General features: G+C 44.5%; 1 protein-coding gene across 6 annotated transcripts in view; it reads left to right on the top strand.

Moving 5' to 3' along the window:
• Positions 1-27,962, top strand: part of BIN3 (bridging integrator 3) — a 106,754-nt gene that overhangs the window by 14,850 nt on the left and 63,942 nt on the right. For 3 of the 6 annotated variants that reach the window (XM_044437531.1, XM_044437528.1, XM_044437532.1), the window contains exon 2: positions 13,969-14,017. In XM_044437531.1, the coding sequence (XP_044293466.1) occupies positions 13,969-14,017 (49 nt within the window). Of the gene's footprint in view, positions 1-5,022; positions 6,147-6,177; positions 8,658-10,305; positions 10,338-13,968; positions 14,018-27,962 lie in introns of those variants that run through there. The other 3 variants (XM_044437527.1, XM_044437529.1, XM_044437530.1) reach the window with 3 other exon arrangements.

The following is a 27,962-nucleotide window of genomic DNA, read 5'->3' as shown; positions in this document are numbered from 1 at the left end:
CACTGTAGAGCGCCAACCATGTTTCACAAGCCTGCTTTAACGTGGTTATTTTTGTAGTGTAGTCAGTCACTAAAACAGCCTTGCAGAGTTCTGCTCACCCACGCTCCTAGAGTGAGTAATTTTCTTTTGATGGGCGAATAAAATATCATTATCATCATCTTAATTACCTTGCAGTGGCTAGGGGATTCTGACTTGGCTGCTTATTCACATAGCACTGATAAGATGCTTGGATATGTGCGAGGAAAGAAAACAGTCACTGTTCCAGAGAGCTTTCACAAAGGTGGTGCCCACCCATTGACTTGAAGGCCGCTTTAATTACCAGCCAGTCCCTCCACCTCATAAATATACAATGCCATTTCCCTGAGGCACCTCCAGTTTCCTATCACTTCGCCATTCAGCAGAAATGCCTTGTGAGTAAGTACGTTGAAAACTCGCCACCATCTCTGTGCCACATATTTCTGCTCGTCTTTCTTGGTATATCCATTGACGACTCTTAGCCCAAGCTGTCCAGTGATTTTTTTTTTTTTTTGGTCTCTTATAAGCCACTACTCAGGCGCTTTTGCTCAAATTCAAAATCCATCTGTTGTGCTACCTCACTCTCAAGCACCAGCTCAAAATATTCCTCTGTGGTGAGCCCATTAACTTTTTAAGTGATCCCCACCCAGAACAAATACCTGAGCAAGTGGGGTTGCCTTTGCTCACATTTACCTCTTTTCCTTTCTTTTCTCCGTTCTTCTCTACCCCACTCTTTCCCCCTCTTCAAAATCCTATTCTTTTACTTACAGTGTACCGTGGTGACACTAGATAAATCATAATAATTTTCTCTTTGGAAGGAATTGAGCTATGATTAAGTTGCTCAGCCCCCTCCCTTTCTGTCTGTTTTGTTAGGAAAGTGGACTGAACTTCAGAGTCAATTACTCCTTTTCTCTTCTGGATTTTTTTATACCAATGCAGAACTTTGAATGTTGATCTTTATTTAGCCAGAGCAGGTCCATCCACACACGAAGAAGATAGCCACAGCCATCCGGAACCCCATGGTTTGCAGAAGTACAGGAACTCAGAAGAACAAGCTGAAAGGGGGAGAACCAGAAGCATCCCAGTGAGAACTGAGCATGCTCAGTGGCCACAAAATGCTGACTCACCATTGAAGGTGGCAGTGGAAGGAAAAACCGGAGAGGGAATGGAATGGAGTACCTAGAAAAGGGCATAACGGGCTGGACTCTTCATGTGCAACATTTTGTTGCAGGTTCCACTTACCACCGCCAAACCATTAGTCCACGATCTAAGTATTTTGGATTACTTACCCCTTGAAGATGGAGAGAAATGGCATGTCTCCACATAAGCTGCATTTGAATAATTCTTTCCTCTGATGTTCTGTTTGGAGTGGTTGCTATGAGTTCTAATATAAGTAAGGGGAGTAGGGTGGGGATGGTTCATGCAGTTTCCATGGACACCGTGTAACACAGTAGCAAGAAACCCGAAGTGACTGGGTGTGTGATTTCCAATTGTGTGTGCTGCTTCCACTGCATGCACCTGCACAAGCAGGGCTTGGGTGCTTCCTTGCTTCTTGGGCTCCTTGAAGTAAGAGTCCCCCAGAAGTGGACAAACATCCTCAGGTGATCAGGAGCTGCATTTGTAACCATGAGGACTCACTTGGAGGGGCGGAGAAGCCTGATATTTCTGTGAACTACTTGAACCGTTTGGGCTTTTTCCTCAGCCGCACAGTCCAGCACTGTCTTCACCAGCAGGAGGGGAGGCTTGTCCCTCCAGTGGTCTTCAGCAGGCCTTGCATCCTCAGCCGCCTGTCCTCACCTGCAGAAGGGAGTCGTGCCCCTTCCGAGACGGTGCCCCTGAAGAGGAAAGCCCCCTTAGCTGGCAGGACTGAACATAAGAAGAGTCCGGATATATCCGACTGAATCCTGCCTGAGCCAACACCCCGCTTCCCTCAGTGGCCAGCTAGACGCCTCATGGAAGCCATCAGCTGGACGCAAGCGGGCCAGCGCCCTGCAGCCTGGGATCCCAGCAACTGGCGGGTAGAAATTTTCTGCCTCTGGCTGAATGGGCTAGAGATAGACCAGTTTTCTGAGAATTGATCTAATTCCCTTTAGAGGTTATTTAAGGTAGCAGTCAGGCCAGGAGTGCCTGGGGGAATGTTGTCCATGGGGTCTTGATGGGTCGGGCATGACTTTGCGACTAACCACAACAAAGATAGCAGTCACCCCAGAGCTTGTGGCAGCGAATTCCATATATCAATTACTGTGCAAATGCCTATATGAAACAGATGTACAAATTAATACTGGGCGGGTGGGCTCAGGGTAGCAGCCCCTTGCGGTAAATGGGTTGCTGTTAAGGGGCAAGGAACTGTGACGACTGGGCTCATCATGGTTGCCTTGCTGCCTCCCCGCCTCCTGCTTTGTCTCTTTGGCAGCTGTTGCTGCAAGCCGGTTTTGCCTTGCTGTAGTTGCCCCCCCACAAAAAACAAAAACCTCTGCTGTGTGAACAGGGCTTATGCCCTGAAGGGCACAGAGAACAGGGGGAGCTGGTCAGGTGCCCCTGCCTCTCCTGGAGCAGGAGGTGGGTTTGTGATCGAATCACAAAGTACAAGTGGGAGACAGTCCACTGGCAGCAGTGCTGAATGGGGCATCATGACCCAGCCACTTCCTCTGCTCCTGCGTGAGAGCCAGCTCCTCAGGCACAGGTGGGGCAGGGCCGTCAGCTGGGGGTCCTACCCCCTTTGGGGCAGTCCTGCCTATTTAATCATTGCAAAACCGATTTGTCCTCCCACCCTGCTTCATGTCTGACAGGCTTACTCCTGGGTAGGAGAGGGGAGGCCTGGGCTAGGGGATGCACCAAGAAGGGAATATCCCTGCCAGGCCCAGGGCCCTCCTCTCTTCCCCAGCTTGGACCTGAAGCAGGACTGAAGAAGGGGGAGCTTTGCTTAGGAGGAATGCCCTATTCTTGGAGCCTTCCCATGAAGCCAGCTCCCAGTTTTGGCCTGGGAGCTTGTTTAGGAATCTAGAAGATTGATGAATGCCAGAGGAGCCCTTTAATTCTTGCTTTCCATTTCTTTACTTGTCTTTTATCATGGCTCTTAGATTGTGAACACATATTGTCCATCATTTTTCTTAATATCTATACAGGGCTTAAAATTCTTTGGGTGCCTTATAAATGTCTATAACAGCAACAACAGAAGTGGCTCATCTGGCTCACACTGGCATTGGTTCTTTGGGGCTTCAAACAGGTGCCTTCCCCAGTCTAACTTGAGGTCCCCAGATTAAACCCAGGGCCTTCTGCAGATGAAGCATGTGCTCTACCTCTGGTCTTTGCAACATGACCAAAATCTGTATCTTCATGTACTTCTCATGCTGTTTTCATGTTCTTTCCCCTGAGCATCATCTTGTTTACCTCTCTGTCCTTCCGCTGTCTTGAAATACTGCCCGCATCTTCATATAAGTAGAGGAAGGGAGGTATATGGCGTGGTGATTGAGAGGCTTCAGGAGTGTCGCTGTGATTGGCTTCAGCCCCATGGTCCTTCTTTCCCTTCCCTCCAGGGTCTCAGTCATCTGGGCATGAGGAAATGAACATGTAACCTGCCAGAGGGCCACTGTGCAGCCTGGTGGGGCCCTTGCTTTCAGAGGACAGATAAGTGGAACATACATTTTTTGAAATCCTTCATGGTTCTTAAACTTGGCAGCAAGGCTGCTAGTTGCAGAACTGATTGCTGGTTCCCTTTTGGGTGAATTTCCCTTTCAGGATTTTTCCTGCCAGCCTGGGGAATGAGGCCAGGAATCTTCATGGTGTTGCTGCCGATCATTTTGATAAAACCTGTTTTTTGCTCAACAAGGCAGCATTTGAGAGTGGATAGGCTCTCATTCTGAATGTTGGCCGGACTCCATTTTATGAACATAATTTCAGAGGATTTCACACCACAAATGTAACCCTGGTATGTTTCCCCCCGCTACTCAGAGAACAAGAACTAATGCACATGCACGGAGCCTGGAATTTTCTCTATAAGGCATTCTGCATTCAGGCACTGTTTCTCTGGATTTCGTTCACAGGTGAGATGCAACACAAGCGGCGCTTTTGTAAAGTGGCTGTTGGGAAAGAGATGGGCTGTGGCACAGATTCCTGGGTATCATGACCTTTCCCATTGAGATTTGCATCTAATGTGTTGTACTTTGGTACTCTGAGCCCCCCTTCAAGCAAATAAGGATGCAGGATTGCACTAGCCAGGTGCATCTAGGAAGCCTATCAGCTAACTTGGAAAGGCCATACCTTTCCCCATATGGCAACTGTTGTTTAATGGTACACTATCTTCTGTACATGGAGTTTGTATTACCATCATGGTATAGGCAATATGCAGCTTTTCGATTGGCTAGCCCTGGTAGAAATTATCTTTGCCTGAACAACAGAATGGTATCTTCTCATGTCGATATGGCTGATGTGCAGGTAGTTCTTGGAGATTCTGGTTTGGTCACGATGATGGATGCCTCCCTTGCATCCTTTTTCTTCTTGGAAACTTCAGCTGGGACAGAGTGTTTCAGTCAAACATACAAGGACATTGTGATAATTACAGCAGCCGCGGGGCACCTCAGGCCAGGAGGCCAAATCTGCCTCTCCTGAGATTCTCCCAATGTCATGTCCACCAGTTGTTCAATTCTTTTCTGATCTTTTGTGCCCCCCCAACTTTCTAAAATGATGAGATCCTTCTCTCAAGGCTTAAATTACTAACAACAAACTCTTAAGATTGTTTCTTGTATTTTTGGCCCCATTTCCTTTTTCCATAGCCCCCACTGACCCCTGGAATGTGCCCCTTGAGAGTTTCTCCAAAACTGGATTGGGTCCTCACACTGAACATTTCATCTTCACTCTGCCTTGCAAGGACGACTTACAGGGAATGTTCAACTCCATACATGCAACAATTTTGCAGGCTGCTGCTGGGCACCAGCTGTGTGTACTGCCGCCATCCCAGGCCCCGTTGGTGGGAATGCAAGATAGGCCCTTCTGAGTGACTGCTCCCAAGCTCTGAACTTCCTTTTCCAAGGGTTGCCAGACTAGCTTCATCTTTGAGATCCTTCCAGGCTGGCAAAGATGTTTCTATTCAGACAGGCCTTGGATTTTTTAGTGGATGTATTTGCTGACACAGCAAATTGGGTTCTGTTCCTTTCTTAATGTGTCGACGTGTTTTTAACTGTGCTTTTAACTTACCTTTTTGGCTTTTAAGGATGATTTTGTGTTTTCCCTGGAATTTCACTGTTCTCAGTCTTGAGCACTATTCAGTGGAAAGATGGGATAGAGATACTGTAAGTAAATAAGAATCCAATTCATGCTTGAGTTGGGCCCCCACTTCTGATTCCATGACAGCTGTGGACTAGGAACTCCCAGACCTAGCCTGAGCATAACACGTTCTAGTGATGGTAAAGGTATGATCTGCCTTTTTGGTTGCAGCAGTTTGTGGCACAGCTTCTTGAGGCCCTGTTTGGGAACTTCAGAGATCAATGTAGATATGCTATTTTGTTAAAATTATGGTGTGAGAAATATTTTATTGAGCCAGAGGAAAATGCCAAAATTCCATATCTGGAAAGTAGCCCCAATTAACTACTTCTAGAAAATGGAAGTATTTGTGTGTTTCACTGAGTTGAGTGAAACAGAAGGCAGCCCTCTAAAATCCTGATGCAAAAAGAAAGTTTGCCTTTGACAGAGACCTGCAGTTTATTCTTGGAGCTCAGCTGATCACGCTTTACATTCCATTTGTTCCCCAAAGTGACTTGTGCATGTTTTTTAATCCCTTCTGTCCAACTTGAGGATATTCATCTTATATTTTTATCCTCCTTTTCAACATGAGATAGGTTTGAAATAACATCCACTTCACCTTTTCTTTCGCATGCTGTATTGAATGGTGTAAAGCGAATGAGCCATGTCTCAGAGGATGAACTGATTTCATTACTTTTCATTTAAGTGCTGGAGGAATCCCTGCCACCTCAGGCTGAAATAAATGGAAGAATGGGATCTTGACTGACTGCTCAAGGGCTGTTGAGAACCTGAATTGCTATTACAATGTTGAGCTTCGCAATTAGAAGAGCCCAGCGTATCAGTCAGTTATGGGCAGCCAGACCTGGTGGGTGGTTGTTGTATCAACCCAAACCGTAAGTGCTTTCCTCAAGGAAGTTTATTTTTATACTAAGCCATGCCAAGAACTCGGCTTACTGTAGAGTCGGTCTTGCCTACAATGGGCCATCTGAACTTGGCAGACCTTTTTTTTTTTCTTTTTTTTGGTAGGTTGCTGTGATCAGATGCAGAGGGAGTGACAAAAAAAACCCCTTGAGGTTGTAATGTTAAAAAAAGAGTCTTTTGTCAATCGTTTGCAACTGTGTTCTTTTAGATGTCTGACCCTAATTTTACTCTTTTGATACTCTGAAAAATGATGGTGAATGAGGAGGAGAGCAATTGGTGTGAGGAAGGAGAGAGAAGCAGGTTCTGCCATGGAGGACTAGAGGTCTGAGGGCCACGGAGCAGGAGAACAACCCCCAGTGGGCTTGGCCATCTGTCAGACATACTGTGGGTCATTCAGCAAACAACCTTCCCACTGTGGCTTCTACACAGGGTGGCTTAGTGCAACGTGTGAATGTGTCCAGTGGCTTTTCCAGACTGAGCGCCTGGTTTTGACAGGTGTAAAATGTTAAGGTCTAGGGTAATTATTGTGCTCTATGCCTGAGAGTGGCCAAATTAAATCATACCTACCACTTATTGCTACAGGTATATGCTGCTGGCATGCCATCTACAGTGCCTGTTTTTTCCACTTTGGATGGAAATATTTGTGCATCAAGGGCTAACCCCTGTGAAGGCCCTGATATTTGATCAGGATTATCTAATTTATATCTTACCTTTCTAGTGCAATTAGTTGCACCTGCCAGCTAACAATAATAAAATATAGAAAAACATATAATTAAAACAACAGATCAGGTAAAAAGACATAGGAAATAAACAGCATATTACAGTTAAAATCCAATCTAATATTAGATGTGTAATTAGAACACTGTGGCCTTTCTAGTAATGCATAAATCCTAGTTTTCATATTCAGAAGCAAGTTTCATGTCCTTGCCAGCATTGCGACCATTCTGTCCTTGATCTGCATCTAGAGTTCTTTCTCAGTGGCAGCAATCCATTGCTTTGCAAAAGGACCTCTTCTCTTGAACGTAGGATCGCCTCTGTTACCTGCCTTGTTTGTAGGAGAGGATTTGCCTGGATTCAGGTCCATTCTACCTCCCAAACAAGTTGGTTGGTGGTGTCAACATAATCGTCAGTGTCATTGCTCGGTGGCGCTTACGGAGCCCAGAAGCATTGCATAGACCTAAACCTTATAACCTGCTGGGGAGGTTGGAGATTTGAAACATGCAGGTATAGGCAATGGGTAGTCTTTAGTGAAGCCTGTATTTGAGCAACAGTTTGGTTAGGCTGATAAGTTAAAGTAGACAGCAGAACCAGATAGGGCACCATCAGCCCTTTGTGTCAGTTTAACCCAACAAACTGGTATCTGTAGTACCACTCTCTGATAATCTTCAGTGGTGTTCCAGTAGCTAGAACAATCTACTGGCTCTGCTTCATCTGATCTAGCACTGGAGACTCTTTAACTGGCATCCAGTTTCCATGGTTGGAGACAATTCTTTGATATAAAAGCCTTTTAACTTGAAGACAGCAGGGATTGAACCTGGAAATTCTGCATGGAAAATCTCCGCTGTGCCATGGTGGTGTTGCCTTTCTTTAGATAATCCCTCTGTTCCCCACAAGGCCTGTGGACCCTTTGCTAAGAGGCCAGTTTCATGCCCAGTTAAGAGATTCCAGTTCTCAGTACTGTTCTACATATGGCAATCCATGTGCGGGAACATGTCATCTTATTATACATTTTCCATCTGGGCACCGCAACCATACCATCTTTTTTCCTGTTCACCCCTTGCATGTCCCCCTTCTCTTTCCTCCACCACCCAGAGACTAAGGGTCTCCCTGTTACAAATTCTGTAGCTCCCTATCTGGGAATTGTAGGTTTAATTCTGGGTTCCTTAGCCCTAATTACAGACCTTGAGGTTTTGCAGTTGCAGAATATGGATATTTTAAGCAAAGTGATTAAAACAATACCGGGCCAGGTTGTCTTGTAAGGAAGTAAATGGTCTGCTCCAAAGAACATTTTGTTCTGGTAATTCGCACCAGTGAAGAGTGTAGACAAATCCACTATTTAACAGTAAGCATCCACACGTATTTGGTCACTTTCATTGACTGAATATAATTCTCTAGCGGTAGATGTCGTGATTTGTTCGGAGCGTTCTCTTGATCTTCCCCGTATTTAGAATATTTTTTCATGCCTGTATTTGCTTTTGTTAAGCACTGAGGTTAAGCCTAACTGCACAGAAGTAATATTGACCTCATTTGACTATACATTTTGACTTGAATGTGACCAATCATTTTATACGAAAGATCATAAACTCTTTGTGGGATAGCAGAACTCTAAAGCTTATGTGATTTAAATGTTGATCATTCTTTTTTCCCCTCAGCAAATGCTGTCCAAGTCTTCTGTTGCTTTTGACATCATCTTTCCCTGCTTGCATTTTGACCACATGTATGTAGACATGCTGAAAGGGAATGCGATGTCAGAGTAGATACATGTAAGTAGAGTAACTGCAGCAAATTGCGGTTCGACCCGGCACAAGATGCGGCACCATCTTCTCCTATATGAAACTGTCCAAGAAATGAGATAATCTTTTGAAGACCTTCTGTGGGTTTCACCACCCTCAGAAGTGAAGTGGGTACTGGAGAGGAAATCCACATCCAATTTGAGGGAAAAGGGTGGGCTGTAATAAATATGGCAGGTGAATAGAATTGGTTTTGTATTTCTCTGTTGAATGTGCAAATGCTTTGAAAAATGACCCATCGTGAACTTTTAGAACAGTGCTGCAGAGATAGTATTCCTTTTGTTCCCTGAAAGCAGTATGGGTGGATATGTACCAGAGGTAATATGAAAACAATGGCCTTTGCTTCATAGAATATCTTGCCATAATAATATTATACTTTCCTGTGTATCACAGCAGTTGTAATGTGCATTTTCTGGAAAATTTTAAATTTGAAAAATTCCTAAAGCATAGCCTAATTCTCACTGGAAAAATATATGATGTCCTAGAAAGTGATCAAATTTAGCAAGTTTATTGTTTACATGTTTACTCAATAGAGCTTTTAAAAGGTTGTGTTAATTTTTTGTCTCAATGTACCAAACACATTTGACATTTAGTATTTGAGGAGAGAAATTCAAGAGCACTTTATGTGATTTAATGTTAGATAGATGCTTTTATTTGAATCCTTGTAAAAATTTAAAGATAATACCATCTGCTTCCTTTAAGTTGTTTACATTTAAGAAAAAACAATTGTACTAGAAACTATTTACACACTGATACATTTTTGCAACCTAAAGAACTGGGCATGCTGTGTTGACAACCACTCATTTCCTTCACCGGAGTTCAACTCGCTTCCATTTGTTGTGGCACCTCCAGTTTTGCTGTCATTATCTATTAGTTCTGTTTTACACTGAGGCACATATATATTTCAATGACATGTGCGTATTCTCTCACATACGTGCTTGGGATAATCACCTGAAAAACGTTAATTACAACTTTGAAACTGCCAAGCCTGCCTAATAATTGTATTTGCATTCGGCACCCATTCATTGTTACTAATGAACTTATGAAATAGCAAATACATCCTTGGAAAAAATGTTCTGCCACACATTATGAGTTGTAACAGCTTTGGTGCTTGGCTGTATATAGCCGCACTGCACAATCTGTTCTGGGCTATAATGGTTGTCAAAAATGGTTGCATTTGGCTCCTTATTTCTAATTTCCTCATGTGCTTTGTCTTGTCCCACTTATTTCACTTTTCTCCTCTCCTAATTCTCTTTTGTGCAAATCCTTGCATGGCAGCAGCTGTCACCAAGATCATATTGGCGACAAGTTGACCAAGGTCAACCATTGCTAAAAGCAAGTGTTCTTTTTTTTTTTTTTTGCTCTGGAAGTATCCATGTCTGTTACGCCTCCTTCAACCTTGATTCCCTCTAGATTCTCTGGGCTACTACTCTCATCACACCAACTACCGGCCCAGTGGTCTGGGGCTATTGTGATCACATTCCAAAACATCTGGCGGTTGCTGTACCATCATGATAATGATCCATTGCCCTCCCTGTGTCCCTGAACTCAAGCTTCCATGTATCCAGTGTGGAACATCACATGCAGCGGGAATCTCTGCCACCCCATACCTCGTACCCTGATTCTGGCCATCTAGATGGAGCACTGTGGAGGGTGAGGAAAGGAGGCTGGGGTGCTATTTGGATATGGCATAAACCATGTGCCCCGGTCTTCTCCCCTCTCTGCCTCCTGGCATGCCCCTTAGCCTCCTTCAGGCGGATTTCTGACCTCAGAAGGGGCAGCTAGTACAATTCCTTCTGTGCTGGCTGTGAGAAGTTTGGAGTCCCAGGCAATGTTGGGAGACCATAGTATTGGGCCCTGTTTTTTCCACCATTAAGAGTTTCCTCTTGACTGATTCCATTGGTTTCCTGCAGGTTTTAGATAACAAACTGTTCTGCACTGAACATCTCCAAATAATGATTGGAAAGGAATGGTGATTTCTCTTTGCAAGACCTAATTTATCATCTGGGCCAGTTAATTCTCCTTTCTAAAAGCTTAATGGCTAGAAACTTCATTTTGAAAAAATTGAAAGCTGCTATTCTCAAGTGTTAGTTGCATTTCAGGTAAGCAAAATAATGCCACGGGCAAGGAATTCCACTGAGCAGCCAGTTTTCGTAATGTTTAGTTAACTGGCAGGTATCTGTAAGAATAAGAGTAGAGCTACCTCGATCTCATGTTTTTGCCCATGTAGCAAAAAGTGCAGAAAGGAAAAAAAGCTTAGCATCTTTTGTTTTTCTTTCAAGGCACCCCAGTTGCTATTGACAGTGTAATTATATGCCAGACAATTGCTTGTTTATAGAAGATGTGTGATTCATTGCTGTTGAGGGTGCCAGCAAAGCTAGAAAGGGTTAATAGACTAAAATTACATCAGCCTTGTTGCAGAACAATAAACAGGAAACACTCCAGAAATTAAATTTATACATTTGTGACTAAGGCTAGTTTGAGCTCCGTGCTTGGTTCAGAAGGGTATGGTTTGCAGGCTGGGTTTATTATTGGTGGCAAAATTATACGCTTGGTTAGCAAACAATGGCAGCAACTTGGCTGAGAGGGAAGCAGAAAGGGACCCAAGGGGTTCACTGTCTCTCTCGCTTCATTTCCCCCTCCCTCCGGCTCAGATTATATAGTGGTCAGTGTGGAGTGCTGTCTCCTGTGGTGTGGTATTTCTGGGATGGCGCCTACAACTGAAAGAGTAGTTTCAGGGGCACTGTTCTACTTGACCATGACGCTCATCCTTGCACATGTCAGTTTTACTTGTATCTGCATTACGGGGCTGTCGGGAGGTTACAACACTACTTGAAGGCCTTTGCAGGAAGAAGAGGATGTGAACAGGAGTAAACGAATACCCTGGACTATCCCACTTCCTGCTTTCCAAAATGCAGGGGTGGAAAACCTCCCTTGCGTGTGAGACTGGCCTCCCTCCATCTTCTGGGGCTTGCTCCTTCCAGTTGTTGGGGTTGCAGCCTGTGCCATCCTGTACCCCTGCCTGGGAATAAGCCACCTTAGACTTGGTGGAACTTATGCATAGGCTTATTCTGAGGGTGGTGTTGTGTGTAATGCATTTGCCTGGAACAACCAGGCTGCAGCTGATGGAGATAAAGGGAGCATTTTTGATTTGGAGTGGGAGTGTATGACAGAGCATTTATGTATTCTTGGCATGGGATATGGTTTTGTGACAAAGGCCTCCAATGCCTTGTCCAGAATTCCTTGGGGACAGCTCTCCTAAAGGTGCACACATGTTTTTAGAGAGCCATAGCTGCTTCTGCCATTGTGCTATAGAGCAGTTTACACTTTTGTTAACTGTTCAGAGGATTGTTGGAGAAAGTGGCCTAAATATATAAGCTCTGGGAGAGGCTGTTTGATTTTGTTTCTTGTTTTTGTTTTGCTACAGTTGTCTCTCCCACGCAGCTAGCTAAAGACACAGGTGCCTTCCTGGAAACGTATTTGGCCATTTTTCATTTCTGTCTAGCACTTAAATTAGGAGTATAGATTTCGATAACGGGTGGGCAACTTCTAGCCTTTCAGATGTTTGAGCCAGCTATCTGCCAGCCCTGGCCAGCACAGCGAATAGCAGTGGCTGGTGACGGTCGTGCTGTTCCAGGTGCCTTGGCCTACAAATTTCTTCTGCAGGGATCTTCAGCTAAGCCGTGTATGGGTTACTCTATGAACACCTGCTTTGCCGCTTTTTAGGCATGTAGCTTTCAGCCTTGCTCAGTCTCCTACCTCATCGCTGCCTGCCTGTCCCTAGGCAAATAGGAGGCTTTCCTCCCTGTTCAGTGGGAGCACAGATGGTTCGCATGCAGATGAATCTGGGGTCAGATCACCATTTGCAAGGTCCTCCCATCACAGAGCAGGACGACGCCCCTACCTAAATCACTAAGTGTTTCAGCCAGCTGGAGTAGGCACTGTTGGGCTAGTTAGATCAAGTGATGACGACATCGGAGATTCCAGTTGGCTTTCTGTTTCACTCACTGAGGGCACCTGCACTAACATCAGAATTCTTTCGCCCTTTCCCAGAGGAGTTGGAATCTTTCTGAACATTTGTGGCATGACTCATGGCAGTGGGGTGCTAGCAGAGGGCCATCACCTGGTTTGATCCATTTATAATAAACCTACAGTGGTGCAGCAGAAGAGAATTACAGGTTGCAGGTTGTCACCACTAACATCAGGCAGAGAGGACCTTGTGTGCACCTTGAGCTCCTTGGCGGGAATGTGGGATATGCGCTTAATAAATGCATTCCCCTTTAAAACGTCTCGTGGGCATCTGTCATGACGACAAGCCAGCCTGTCAGTGTACCGCTCGCCCACTACGGGAGGGATAGGAAGCTTGTGGCCTCGATGGTTCGGCCTACAGCTCGCATCGGCCCCAGCCGTTATAACCAGTCATGAGTGATCATGGAAATTGCAGACTCGCATGTGTCGAAGGCCACAAGTTAACCGCCCTGCACGAAGCTGTGGTGTCTGCAGGAGACAGCTGAGCTTTAAGATGCGCTCTGGGTATCAGTGTAGGGCAGGGTGGAGGGACGCATTGACCTCTGGATGTTGTTGAACTCCATCACTCCTAGCCAGCACTGCCAGTGGGAGGGATCATGGGAAAGGCATTTCAGCAGCTTCTAGAAGGCTGCCAGTCCCCCCCCCCCACCGCCTTAATATAGAGCTCTGCCTTCACCCTGCTGATAGCACTACTGAGAAGATGAAATGAGGCCACCCTAGTTTATAAGATTTGTTGCAAGAAGGAAGGCTGATAAGATGAGCCAACTCTCTAGCAAAAGATCTTGAAGCTGTTCACAGCTTAGGACATGCAGGTGTCCCGCCCCGCCTGCCCCCCCCCCCATGCACCTTCTTTCCTGAGTCTGTATCAAAACATTTGCAGTGGTTTTATTTCCTTGCTCTTGCAATTTGCCTTTCAGCTTAAATTGTTCAGAAATTTGTTCTGCCAAAATTGCCTTGGGCCTGCAGCATTGGAAGTGGTGTCAGTAGGGCACTCTTATCTACTGGGGTTGCTTCTCCAAGGTGGGATGGGGTGGGGGTTGCTCAGGAATGGCTAGAAAAGATAGATCTGACATGCATGGGGAATGGGGAGTTGTGCTTTTATCTCCCAAACTCTGGCACTAGCAGCAGTCCTTTTTCTCCCCGGGGAAAAAAAGTGAAAGCGGAGGGAAGATGTTGTTTGACTTGACATGCTTGCATGTTTACATAAGTTCTGATCTCTGCTTCTTTCCTCCCTCCCCCCACCCCCCAAATCCAGGATTCCGTTCAAGATTGGGCAGCCAAAGAAACAGATTGTACCCAAGACAGTGAGTAAACCAATTCCCCCTTTTTTAGATTCAGTCTTTGATCATATGGCTGATGACTCAAGCCAGCACATTAACCGGTCCTAGTTTTTAATATGTTGTTTGTGTGTGTGGGAGGGAAAAACATGAGTGAGCTGAAATTGCTTCTGTCTTTGACCACCACTCTCTTTCTGTGAGTGAGGGGGAGTCTCAGAGTGAGTGGATTATTTTGGTATCTAGGATCTGTGTGTCCCCACTCCTTTCTGAACCCCCCCCCCATTTTGTGTGTGGCAGGAGGAGGGGCTCTTCTCACTCTGGCATGGTTTTCCTAGGAGATGGCTGAACATGTTTCCTTCCTTCTTTCAGCAATGGCTTGTTTGTTCATCTTTTTTGAGCAGATGGAGGAGGGGGAGTGGTTCGCATTGCTGAATATAACCATTTGCAAAGGAAGGCTTACTGGAGGAAGCTGAAATGCTCAGCGCCCAGCCATGAATTAGTTTGGGCTGCAGACATTTACTTTCAAATGCATTTTAAAACACACACACACACACACACACACACACTTGAATGTTCTGGGGAACCTGAATGTCCTATCCCAAAATGCTAGGAGTTCTTTCCCAGGTGGCTGCAGCTTATCTTTTCTACAACAGGATACCTTTGTGCAATGCAAACAGTGTAGTGAGTCACACTGGCTGTGCTTAAATTAACCTGTATTTGCCTGCCTTTGAAGCAAGTGTCTGTGAATGCTGGTATGACAGCTCTGTAAGCGTTCGCCTTTGTTCAAACTGACAGCATTTATCCTTCCTCTGTGGAGCACCTACTTAACCATTGACACTAATGCCTCAGGGTGCCACGGTTAGGGTTTCTTGGGTGAAAGTCTCTAAATTGCTTTCCTGAGACAGTTGGGAGGGTTGGGGCCTGTGGGTGGTCACATGAGGGTTGCTTTGCTCTCCCCACCGATAATCTGGGTGAAAATGGGAATGACGTTGACTCTGAAATGTCCCAGAAGGGTTTGGATGTTGATTGTTTCAAACTGAGCTAGGGTCATGTGGGCACAAGAGGCACTGAGAAGAATTCTGCAATCACGTATGGCAGGAGTGGGGTGCTACTTTCAGTGAGAGGGCTAAATTCAGTTTCTGAGACGTTCTTGGGAACCACATTCCACCAACAAGGGGGGCAACAGTCCAAACTACACAAACACAGATACAAAAAGGGCATATTATAGCCTTATCCTCTTACTGCTTGTACCTCATCCTTACCAAAAGAATTTTGCCTTTTTTGGAATGGTGGGGGCGGGGGGTTCACAAAAACCAGGGAAATCAACAAATGAACAATGGGAAAGTAGGTGGGACCGGGAAAAGGCATGTTTTTTCTCAGAAATTTGGGAGAACCAGCTTTTGTCCTCTTGGGCCTGACATTCCCCATCCCTGCATACGAAGAGTGAAGCCCTTTAGCTGTCTCTTGGCTCTTCCCTGCCCAGGAGAGTTTCCATTTGTGGTCCCCCCTCCACACCCATCATTGGGTATCTGTAATGTCCTTGAATCCTTCATTGTCATATTAGAAAACCTTCTTGGCTGTAAGGAAAACGAGCAACATCTTCAACAAATGTCAGTGTGGAGTGCTCCTTTCCCAGCCAGTTGTACCCCTTGCTAAAATACTCCCTTCCATTATTGTGCTCCCCTGGTTCTCTCCTCCCACATCCCGAAGTGCGGTTGCATTCTGTTAGCATGCTCCGTTCTCACTGGATTGCATCTTGCCTTATTTCCCAAGGGACATCCTGGAATCTTGAGGATCCCCCAAGCCTCATACAGTTGATACCTCCAGTATGTCTTGTGCCTAGGTGGTGCCATTTGACTACAGAGGAAGTTAGACTCCAAAAATGAGTTTGCCAGTGGTGTATGTAGGATGATAACACTGGTATCTTTGAAAGATAGGGGTGCGGCGGCTCAGTGAGTAAGACACTGAGCTTGTCAACCAGAATCCCTAGTGCCATGTAACAGATTGATCTCCTGTTACTTGCCCCAGCTTCTGTCAGCCTAGCCATCCGAAAGCATGCAAACGCAAGTAGATAAATAGGTTCCGCGTTGGTGGGAAGCAACAATGCTCTGTGCACGAAAGTGTCTAGTCATGCCGGTCACATGACCACGGAAGCATCTTCGGACGACGCTGGCTCTTTGGCTTAGAAACGGAGATGAGAACCACCCCTCGAGTCGGTCATGGCAAGCACATGTGCAGGGGGAACCTTTACCTTTACTGCTGTCTTTGACAGATTTCTTGCATGCATTGGAGTCTTCTCTCATTTCTGGAGGCTCTATTGTAGAGTGGAATAATAGAATATATTATCACCTTAAAATCCTGCAAAACAACACATGTAGACAAGTCCTTGTCAGAATAGTTTACAGTTAAATAGATACAGTACAACTGGAAGAAAGGCCGAAGGAAGGAAAAGGAAAATAAACTGATTGTTGTTGGTTATTAGGGCTTGTCAGCAATTATCAAAGACAGAGCAACTATCTTTTATTTAGACCCACAAAGGACCAGTATGACTAAATGAGATCTGTCATAAAACGTAGATGAGAAAAATGAAAACGTTTATGTTTTGTTTTATTTGCACCCTGCCTTTCTGCCAAGGAAAATTACATTCAGAATCCACTTGGAGAGGTAATTGGATGACACCAAATAACTAGTGTGGCATTAGTGGTCAGAGTGTTGGACGAAGGCTGGGAAGGCCCAGCTTCAAATCTTCACTCAGCCCTGAAGCTCATTTGTGACCATGGGAGCCAGTCCCTATCTTTTAACCTAACCTACCTCACAGGATCATTGTAGTGATGAAATTGTGAGGGTACATTTGTCTTAGGGTGCACTGAAGACTGACGCATACCAGCACAGGCTGTCTGTCTGTCTAGCTCACTATTGTCCACTGAAGTGTCTTTCCATTGTCTCAGGTACAGAGGTTTCCTGTCATCTACTGTCTGGTCTTTTTAACTAGAAATAACTAGTGGTAGAACCTCCAACACAGCCTGATGAGGGTAATAACCCAGGATTCCAGAGCACTGACTGCCTGCTGGGGCTGATGGGTACTAGAGGCCAAACTATTTTTGGAGTCCCAGGTTGGGGAAGGCTGCTGTAACCTCCTATACGCAAAGCATGTGCTCTTATCACTGGGTGATTGTGCATCCCTTTGAGATAAAACCTACCACCCATTTGCCAACATCTCACTTCAGTTATTGCAGAACAATTCCCTCTCGCTTTAAACGAATTTCTCCCTGATTTCAGCTGATAGAATTGCTTGTAGTAATTTTGTCCAACCAAGCTTCAAGGGGACATTTCATTTTTTCCATAGTGACAAAGATTCACACTTTGCCCAAAGTTTCTCAATTTAAAAAATCAGAGACGTATAATGATTGACTGGATTGCCTGCTCTTGGAGACATTCTTGGAAGGGAGGAGCTCTGTGGCAGTTAATCACAACCAAAACAATGGCATGGGCCTTGCTGTCTGAACACATTTAGCAGGTGTTAGCTGAGCACCTTTCTGGATGTGTGCACTCAGTCAGTAGGCAAATTTTACTATGTATTTTAGGATCCCACTTCTGATGATCACATGGCTGTTTTTAAGTCTTTTCCCTGAGTTGCTTCAATTTTCCGCAGTAGCATTTCATGTAGATAGGTACTTCGATATCTAAAAAGCTTCTGGGAAGGTCCATTACTGAATGCTCCTTTAGCCCCTCATGGAACACAGAGCCTCTTATGGCCTCTTAACTGGTTAAAAAGAAAGAAGCAGATGAAAAAAATATTTACAGTTCCTTAAACATTTTGATGGCACCTGTACTTTTTAAGTTATCAGAAAATGAAGTTGAATCAGGAATGAACAGTGGGGAGAGCGTTTGCAGATAACATCAAATGATTTGGGATAGTGAAGCTCCCAAGTATACCAAAGGATCTCTCTAAACTGTGCAAATGAGAATGAAAATCTCAGATGAATCTTATACATGGGTAAGTGAACAAACCAAAAAGTTTTCCATTAACTATGGTTTTACATTCAAGTCAAGCTATGGTTAATAGCTTTGAAACAAGTCAGGATATGAAGCCAACTTCCAACCATAGCTTCTTCTAAAGCAATGAATTATAGTTTACAAGAAAGGTACATCCCTCCCTCCATCTATCACATTTGTATGCCACCCCATCAGAGGTGTGGGTGGGATATGAAAGCAGAGTAAATGGGAGACTACCTGGTCTGTTCAGGGGGTGAGAATATGGTCACCAGGGTCATTCTGGTACACAATATTAGGACCATATCACATCTGTCCTTACAGACTTGCACTTGGTTCCAGTTACTTTCTAGGTGCAATTCAGGGTGTTAAAAAAAAAAAAAAACCTTCAGAGCCTGAAGTAGGCAAGGATTGCCTGTCTCTGTATGAATCTGCCCAAGAATTAAGATTGCAGGAAGGACCCTCTTGAGGATACCACTGTGCAGAAAGGCCCATTTGTTGAACATGCATGAAAAGGCGTTTCCCTTGTGTTTCCTCCCAAACTATGAAATATGTTCCCTCGAGAACTATAGTTGGTCCCTGCTCTCTTTGCCTTTAGAAAAGGTTATTTGTTTTTAGTCCCATCAGAATGTGAAATTTTAATGCACATTTTTTCTGTTTTAAGCTGTACTCTGCCATACAACCTTTTAGCAGATGTGGTATCCAAATGTCAATAATAAGTAAATGACTCAGTTCTTAAATGATGTTTAAATTTTGTTTTGTATACCACCTTGAAGGCATAGTGGCTGAAATGCAGTATAAAAATATTTTAACCATTTAGGGCACAATCCTGTGGGAAATCCTTCAAGCTTCTGAACATGGAGAGGAAGGCATAGACTCTCAGCCCAGCCTGCCTCACAGGGGTTTTGTTGTGGGGAGAAGATTGAGAGCAGGAGGAGGAGAATGATGTAAGCCGCCTGGAGGTCTTCAAAGAAAGTAAAAGCTAATAAATAAGTTGTCCTGTGCTGGGTGGCATCATATCCCCTCTCCTGCAGCTTAGCTCAGTGGATGCTCACTTAGGATGGAGAGGCAAGGAGTCTGGAGCACCATCATCAGGATAAATCATATCCTAGTGGACCCAGCCCCCTCCCCGTCCATAAAATGTCCACTTTACCCCCTTCACAAGGTTGGTCTTAGGGCCTTGGCGAAGCAGCCAGTTCTGTTCTTCCCAAGCACATTGGGAGCTGGGGGTGGGGGATCTCAGCATGGATCCCCAGTTGAGAGAACAGAGCTATTCTTCCACCATAAGACCTGTGGACATCAAACCCTCTCTAGAGAGCCATGGGATCAAAGAACTTACTCCTACAATTTACATTCATGATTGTTTAGATTCTTTTAAAAGAATGTGAATAGTTTTATGGAAACCAAGTCTATTCCTGGCTTTAATACTACGTGGAATCTCTGTAATTAAGCCACTCTGCCTTTAGCTATCTGATACTAAGCTCCAAGAACGCAAAACCCTCCTTTCAACCCAAATAAAGATAGCACTAGAGAACATCCATTTGCTTTGCAGCTTCCAGTCTGCCAGTGTAATTTCTTTTTTTAAAAAAACTTCTTAAATTAAAAATCAGAGGCAGGGAACATGGCAGGTGGGAATGGAATGCTATGCTAGATAGATTCTTGGATAATCCAGAAAGCTAAATCTTACACTCTTGACATAAAGTCATCATAAAATAATCTCTTCAAAAGGGAACAAATGTCAGGAAACCATCAAGTTTTCCAGTGTAATTTTGTCTTTAGCGTATAAAAATATATCTGGCTATTTTATAGCTTTCTTTGTCCTAGATCTCTTGGTTTTCCTGCCTGATACGGATTGAAGTCTTCTATCTGCACAGGCTTTCTGGAAACTGCAGTAGTAAGGGGAAGATCGTTTTTACCGTGCTGTTTTCTTCCAGATGTTGATCTCTAGAGACTGTTTCAGGAACTGGGAAGGTGAGGCATCTCTAGGACTGAATCCAGTGTTGATCAGAGGGGGAAGTGGTTTGCTGGAGAGGCTCACCCACTCACAAATTTAGATCACAAACATTTAGGGAAAAAATCCTAGTAGGGACCAGCTATTGGTTTTTTCCAGAGTGGCCTGATTTCTAGTTTGAGAAGGAGAAATGCACTGACAAGAGGCTCAGTTCACAAGTCTTTTTTGAGATGAGGAAGAAGTCGTCTTGAAATGCAAACATAGTTTAATAGCTGCCGTTCTAGGAGATTATTGGATTCTGCTGGAGGAGATATTAGTCATACTTCAATGTGCCTACCTACTGCCAATCCTCTGAGGACGGGCAAAACTGTCAGCTCTAGTTTAGTACTACTTGGTCAGAAGAAACCCCCTATGCAAGATGCTAGACATCATATGGAAGTGATCTCCAGCCCTTTAGATGCAATCACAGTGATGCTTTCAGCTTAATCTGGCCAAATCCAATTCCAGACAGAATTCTCCCCCTATCCTGAAAAGAACAGCTGTTGCTCAGCTAGTACAGAGGCCGAGGGAATTTGAAGGCAGCGCCACTCCTCTTCCGTGTCATGTGTTGCTCTTAGCTTAGAGCCAGTTTGGCCTGCATCTTGGCCTGAGACGTCTGATTGCAAAGCATTTGTGGGTCGCTTCTAAACAATCTAAGCCCTCCTGGAACCTGTTTCCTTTGTAGCAGCTTTCCAAATGTGTTGTGGAGAATCCTGGAGTTCCTCAGAAGTGTTTTCTAATGAACAGTGGAAGCTTGCCATTTGCTGCTGATCTCCCTTTCCACTGTGCAGCTGCAGGAAAGTGTAGGCTACATTCCAGGGCGACCATCCCTAGAATGGGGCCCTCCAGGTGTGTTGAATATGACTTTCCTCTTCCCCAGCTAGCATAGCCCATGATGCAGTTGAGGTGGGAAAAGTCCGCAGGGTAGCCCAGGGCAATACGTAGGCCCCTTTCCACAGATGGACCATGTACCCTGGGACTTGCCTGATCGGATTCTGAATCTCATTCTCTCTCGCACGTGCTCTCTCGCTCTCTCTGTGTTTGCTCCTCGGTGGATGAGTCACTATGGAAAGAGTCTTGTAAAGACAAGAAATTTGAAAACCACTATTTTGGTTTGTCATGTAGAATGATGAGGGACAGAAACCTTTCTACTGCTACATGTTTGTATAGAAAAATTTCCATTTTTCAATAATAAAATACTAAGTTAATGAATTAATGCAGTGCAAGTCAAATTGTACAGCTAGAATAGATAAATTACCAGTCAAATCTAAGTTCAAAATTGTGATTGACTATCAGGAAGCTTCAGAAGTATATGATACTTCTTATTTACAATGATAAATGTACAAGTATTCTAATAAAAATATTTCCAAGTAAAGCTTTGCATTTATTTGAATATAACCCTTTAAATCCACATGTATTTTTAAAGTTAGTTTATTTTCTAGTCAAGTATTTTTCATTTCAACTGCTTTTGGCCACTGGAAAACATTTTCAGATACATATACAAAATACAAAATTAACATGATGTGCTATTTTAGTTTTGTGAGGTTTTTTTACTTAACTACAAATGAAAATGCCAACACCCTCATTTATTTAGGGGAACAGAAAATTTTCCAATCAAACATTTCCAGATAATGTCACTAGTCATCATCACTGGTCATGTACCTCCATTTTAAAAAAATCAGATGAAGTCGTGTGCCAGTAATATTTCAGGTTGAGAAAACCAAGGGATGCTTCAAACATTATGAAATTAAGTGGTATACCATGTGCTTACATATAGAGCAATATATGGTGCTATAGCAAATATATGGTGTTAGAGAGCACTGAAAAATACATTTTGCAAACAGTGTCAGTATCCATGTGATCAAAAAAGCAGTGAGTTTTCCTTGCCTATGTTATGGGCACACTGTGGCCGTATATGACTTCCCCACTAATTCAGCATTATGTGAAGCAGCTCTAAGTCTTTCAGGGTTGGCGTTGTCTTTCAGGGTTGGGCCTCCCAGTCCTCCCAACTGCTCAGAGCATGTTGCCTGAAGGTTCCCCAAAACCTGCAACTCACACTGCCTAAGTTGAGGAACAATATTTGTATACAGCTTCTCACTGGACAGATTGTGGTGGATTTCACTTCATACACGGGGCCTGAAGACTGAATATTTTAGAGGAGTTAAGTGGACGCAGTTTTAAAGTATTTTTTCTGATATGCAGAGAGTACCATGTGACTTCTTTACTATGCTGCCTCTCAACCCTTTGTTTGAAAGGCTTTCTGGTGAAAACCAGGAAACCAGAATCTGCTTTACCATGTGCTTAATCCATCACATAAGCACTTCATGCAACTAGAGGAAGAAAAACCTCAACCCACATGCATTAAATCTTACTTCTTGCTCGGACGGATAGCTGTATTTAGAATTATAAATAAAGGATCCTCTTGAATGGATGTGTAGTGGTATTGTGCTTTGCCGTGCCCTTTCTATGGGTTATGGCTTGGCTTGTTTGGTTTGAGTAATCTGGAACTGTGCAGCGGCATTAGGCTTGTTTTGTGTTTTACTTTGTTTTTATGTATCTCTGTCTAGAAAGTGCAATAGAAGAGGCACAATGAGAATAATATCTGTACCTGGATTTAACAAAGGTACCAGTATAATTAAGAGAAGCTGCCATGTATCTGCTCGATAATTCCAAGGACTGTGAGATTAGTAACTGGATCTCTCTGTATTATGTAACTTCTCTTGCAGTTTTCTGTCTGCTCAGTGAAATTCTGTGTCTGTTGGAAATTAATAATAATTTAATAATCACAGAAGGCTAGAAGAAGAGCCAGTGAACTAATGTCTCATACTTAAGTGTGCACTTTAAAAACATGGGTTAAAGCATTTTGTTGATTGTTTGGTTGTCAGAAAGATACTGAGTCTGTGTCCTTTGATTATGTAGGGAGAGGCAGAGCAAGAAAGGGATCTTGGGGTACTGGTGGACAGCTCAACAAAGATGCCGACTCCGTACTCAGCTGCTGTGAAGAAGGCAAACTATGCTATGCATAATTAGGAATGGAATAGAAAATAGAACTTCCAAAATCTTCCTTCCCTTATACAAACCTGGAAATACTGTGTTCAGTTGTAATCACCTTATCTGAAAAAGGACATTGAGTTGGGAAAGGTACAGAGAAAGGTGACAGAACTGATCGGGGGGCTGGAGCAGTTCCCCTATGAGTGGCTGCAACAGCGGGCCTGTTTAGCTTAGAAACAAGGCGAGTAAGGGAAGACAGGATAGAGGTGTTTAAAATAATGCGCAGTGTTGAGAGGGAGGCAGTTTTCTCCCTCTCCCATAAGACTCAAATCCTGGGTCATTCCATGAAGCTGCATTGGGGGGAGGTTTAGAATAGATCAAAAGCAGTACTTCTTCACACAGCATATAATTAAACTATGGAATTTGCTGCCATGGGAAGCGGTGATGGCTGCCAGTCTGGATGGATTAAAAAATGGTTTGGTCAAATTCAAAAGGGATTGGAGGAGGCTGGCTGTGAGCTACCTGCTTTAGCAAGGGAGACCTGTCTGCGTACCCCAGTTGCTGAGGAGCTGGGCAGGAGGAGAACTGGTTGCCACTATGTGTACAGAGTGCTGGATCAGATGGACTTGTGGTCTGATCCAGCAGGATTTTCCTTACGTCCTTATGAGACTCAAAACAAATAATCACCTCCATGGATCTTAACTTCTAATGTTGTTCTTTCTCCATTCCATTCCCAACCAATCTGCTAACTTAGTTCTTCCCTGTGGCTGATTTCTTTTTTATTGTTTGGATTGTGTTTTATTGGGGTTCCAACATATTCTATTAAATTGCTTTGTTTGCTTCTTGAGAAAACTGCCTTAGGCATTTTTATGGAAAAACAGGATACAGTTATTTTAAATCCATGGAATTAAATAACAGGAATCTCCCTATAGGCTCCAGCAAACATCACCACAATATTTTCCTGCTTTCAAGCGTACTCGCTTAATACAATCATGGAGCAGACACTTGATGGTACCATCTTCAGGGCAGGTGCCAGAAACCAGGGCTGCACCAGCGTACCACAGTCTACATGTGAGGAAGCGCACTGTTGGTGCAAGAAATCCAGTCCCATCTCTCCCCTTTGCTTGCCTGGAGTTGCTTCCTGGATTTCTGATTGCACACTGAAGTTCAGAAGTGGGAGTGCAAGAACCTCCTGGACGGACGTGCCTAAGTAGTGGCTTGGATGAGATGGATCATGACTCTATTTCAGGCTGCATTGTAGGCCCAGCCGACTGAAAGGCATCTAATTCACCCTGGGGTGATGTCATGCTCTTCAGTGGGGACTAGATTATCCAAGCTGGCAGATGCTTGGAAAGGAAGGAGCTGCTAACTCCTCCACCCTGTGCCCAGAGCGCTTCGAACTTGGGGAACAGCCTCCCACCAGTTGCCACGTGGGCAAGGCAAAACTGGTCCCCTTCTTCTGAAACCTTGACAACAGAGACGGTTCTCTTCTCCAAGCATCAAAAAGCAGCTGTTGGAAAGTTGGGGCAATCTTTCTCTAGGGAGAGTGTGTGCTCCATGCCTGAACGAATGTAGCGACCATGTCACAAATCTAGGGACCGATGCAGGGTAGCCAGCCTGCTTCTCAGACTCGGGACTGAGGTAGGGCTGGGTGCACAAGAATGCTAACCAATTTTCACGCAGGAACCTCACTCTAGATTGCTGTCACCATGTATGTAGATGTTGTTAGGTAAGTAAGTACAGCAGATTTAAAATGTTTACACACACTAGGAATTAAATTTGGTTGACCGGAAGTTTTCTAGTGCCACCACCTTGTCTGAATTTGAATGCACCAGTGAATGCAAGGGCCAATATAGTAAAGTGTTCAGTTGGGACTTGGCGTTTCTGGATTCTGGCTCCCAGTTGGCCAGGAAGCTCATCTGAGGCTATAGCTGGCATTGTGGCCTCAAGTGCTTAACTTCTTGCTGTCACCTGGAAAATTCCTGCAGAGTTTTTCTCTGAAATCAAAAGTTTTCCTCTTTCCTGGCCATACATCTCTTTTGACAAACATGGATGTCTGTAGCAGACAGGATCAGAGAGAGACTCTAGAGTATGGGTCCTCAAACTACGGCCCGCAGGCCGGATCCAGCCCCCCGTACCCATTTTTGCGCTCGCCATGCATGTGTGTGGCTTGCTCGTGAGGAGATTGTTTTGGACTCACTCGGGAGAAAACTATTTCCTCATGAGCAAGCCAGCGCCCCGCCACGCACGTGCCCATTAGCAGCTTGTTCGTGGCGAGATCGTTTTGGACTCACTCAGAGAAAATGATCTCGCGAGCAAGCTGGCGCCTCGCCCCACGTGCCCATGCACCTTGCTCAGTGTGCGCTTCCCCCTCCCCAGCCCGCACACCCCTGCCAGCACCACCTTGGCAGCCCGCGCCCACTGCCAGCACCTTTCAGCTGGCCCCCTGCTAAAAAAGTGTGAGGACCCCTGCTCTAGAGCAAAAATAAATTAGCATATTCAGACATTGATGGGGACTGGGCATTGTTCTCATATAACCCCAGTCCTCCGTCAGCTTCACTGGCTCCCCATTGAAGTCCAGGCCCAATTCAAGGTGTTGGTTATCACCTATAAAGCCCTCAACGGCTTGGGACCTGGTTATTTATTTTTTTATTATTAAAACATTTTTATGCTGCCCCATTCGCCGAAGCCTCGGGGCGGCTTATAACATTAAGTTAAAAAATATACAAGCATTAAATTATAACATTAAATTAAAATGTTTGTAAAATACAAACATTAAGTTAAAATGTAAAAAATAACAATATAAAATAAGTCGCCCTGGCCAGATAAAGGAACGCTTGCGCCCATATATGCCCTCCTGCCCCTTGAGATCGGCAGCAGAGGCCCTTCTCCGGAAACCCTCCGTGAAAGATATTGGGAGGGTGAGTACCTGGAGGAGGGCTTTCTCTGCAGTGGCGCCCCACCTATGGAATGCGCTCCCCGGAGAGGTCCGCCTGGCGCCATCGTTATTTGTTTTTCAGCGCCAGGCCAAGACCTTTTTATTTAAAAGTTAGTTTAATTGTTAATTTATGAACTGTATTTATTGGGTTTTTATGTACGTGCCGAGATGTTTCCAGTTTTTTAAGTCTAATTATATAATTGTTTATTTATGTTTGTTTATTAATGTTGTAAGCCGCCCCGAGACTTTTTGTGAATGGGGCGGCATAGAAATGGTTTAAATAACATAAGTAAATGTGTGCGCACTTTGTCCTGGGGACCTGCTCCCTCATCTTTCCAGCCCGTAGTACCACCCCTGAAGCTCGCTGGGTGACTTTGGGCTAGTTCCTGACTCTTAGCCTAACCTTCCTCACACTCTTGTTGCGAGGACAAAATGGGCAGAAGGGGAACCATATAAACTGCCTTCAGTTTCTTGCAAGGTGCAAAAAGGCAAGATACAATTATAGTATCAGCAGGAAGAAGAAGGAATCAGCAGCAAGAATGTTCAAGTTAGGTCCACCACAGGATGCTGGCATGTGCCGTGACTGTTCACCCCTCCGTCACACATTTGCCATCAGTCCGACTGGGAACAGAGTGTGTCAGAAGTGCGTGTGATCAGCACCTGGGGTTAGCAGAGGGGCTGGCTCGCTCTAATTACCCCTTAGCGCATTTGGTACCCAGGGCCACTGAATGCCTGGATAGGGGTTTGAGTTAAGCACATTGGGAGAGAGTGGGGCGGGGGTTGAACATTTTTATTTATGTATTACATTTCTGTACTGTTTCTCTTCCATGGTAGAGCTCAAGGCCTTTTGGTACTGTCCATGGGGTTTTCATGGCAAAGATACTGGAGTGGGTTGCCATTTCCTTCTCCGGTGGACTCTGGGGGATGGTGGAGGACAGGAAGGCCTGGAGGAATGTTGTTCATGGGGTCGCGATGGGTTGGACACGACTTCATGACTAACAACAACAACAAGAGCTCAAGGCAATATACTCAGGCCTACTGAGGGTTTCTCTCCAAGCTCTAACCAGAACCTGGCCTGCTTCTCTTCAGCAAAGTTAGTCTTGAGTCTTCCAACTGTACCCTGTGACAACATTTTAAGGAAAGAAAATATTTATTCATGGAAAACAGGAGTGAACATAAGATCCAGGTGTATAAGAAAGGAAACACACAAAATAACATGGTCTTCACTTAGTCATCCAGGGCAACAGAACGGGGCATAAAGCCCAAACCACACTCTCCGTATGAGAGACCTCGTAGCCCTGGTGCAAACCTGGCGCTAGCGATGGGCAGCTGCGTGCATTTCAAATTAGGCAAACAGTGCAGAGTTGAAATGTTGGGAAGGAAGAGGGCTGGTCCCTAGTAGGAGTCAATTTCTACTTGTTAAGTTAATGCAATGGCGAGGTTACAAAGTTTCAGGCATGAAAAATTGAAAAGGCAGAATGCTAATATAATTCAGTATGATAGATTTTAAGGATTGCCCTTGGGCAAATGGAATAGATCAGAAATGAGAAACAAAAATGCCTGGAAATAGTCCTTGAAAAGAAAAAGAAAAAGCAATCTAGTTCTGGGACCCCACCACAAGAATCATTGTGCCATCAGCCATTTCAACAGGGGTGGGCAACATGCGACTTGTAGGATGTTTCAGCCTATAACTCCCAACAACCCTGTCCATTGCAGCCAAAATTGAGGGATCATGGAAGCTGTGGGTGGAGGACCACAAGTTGGCCACCTTCTGCACTAGGAGATACAGTTTGGTTTATTTGGGAACAGCTTCAACATAAGAACAGAGATGGCTGGCATCTTGCTTCCCATGGAAGCCAACCCTAGCAAGGCCACCAGCAATATCCCTCATCCTGTTGGGCTTGGCAAATGGTATTTAGTGGCATTCTGCCACTGAGCATATGGCCATTATGACTAGTAGTCATTGATAGAAATACCTTCTGTGAACTGGTCTAATTCTCTTTTCCACCCTATCATCTCATACTGTAGCAGGGAATTCAATAGTTTAGCTATGTGTTATG

The sequence above is a fragment of the Varanus komodoensis genome, unplaced genomic scaffold (genome assembly GCF_004798865.1).
Source record: "Varanus komodoensis strain SLA01 unplaced genomic scaffold, ASM479886v1 scaffold30, whole genome shotgun sequence".
NCBI classification, from domain to species: domain Eukaryota; kingdom Metazoa; phylum Chordata; class Lepidosauria; order Squamata; family Varanidae; genus Varanus; species Varanus komodoensis.
The sequence above is the reverse complement of the archived record's forward strand: the minus strand, read 5'-3'. Positions and strand labels throughout refer to the sequence as shown.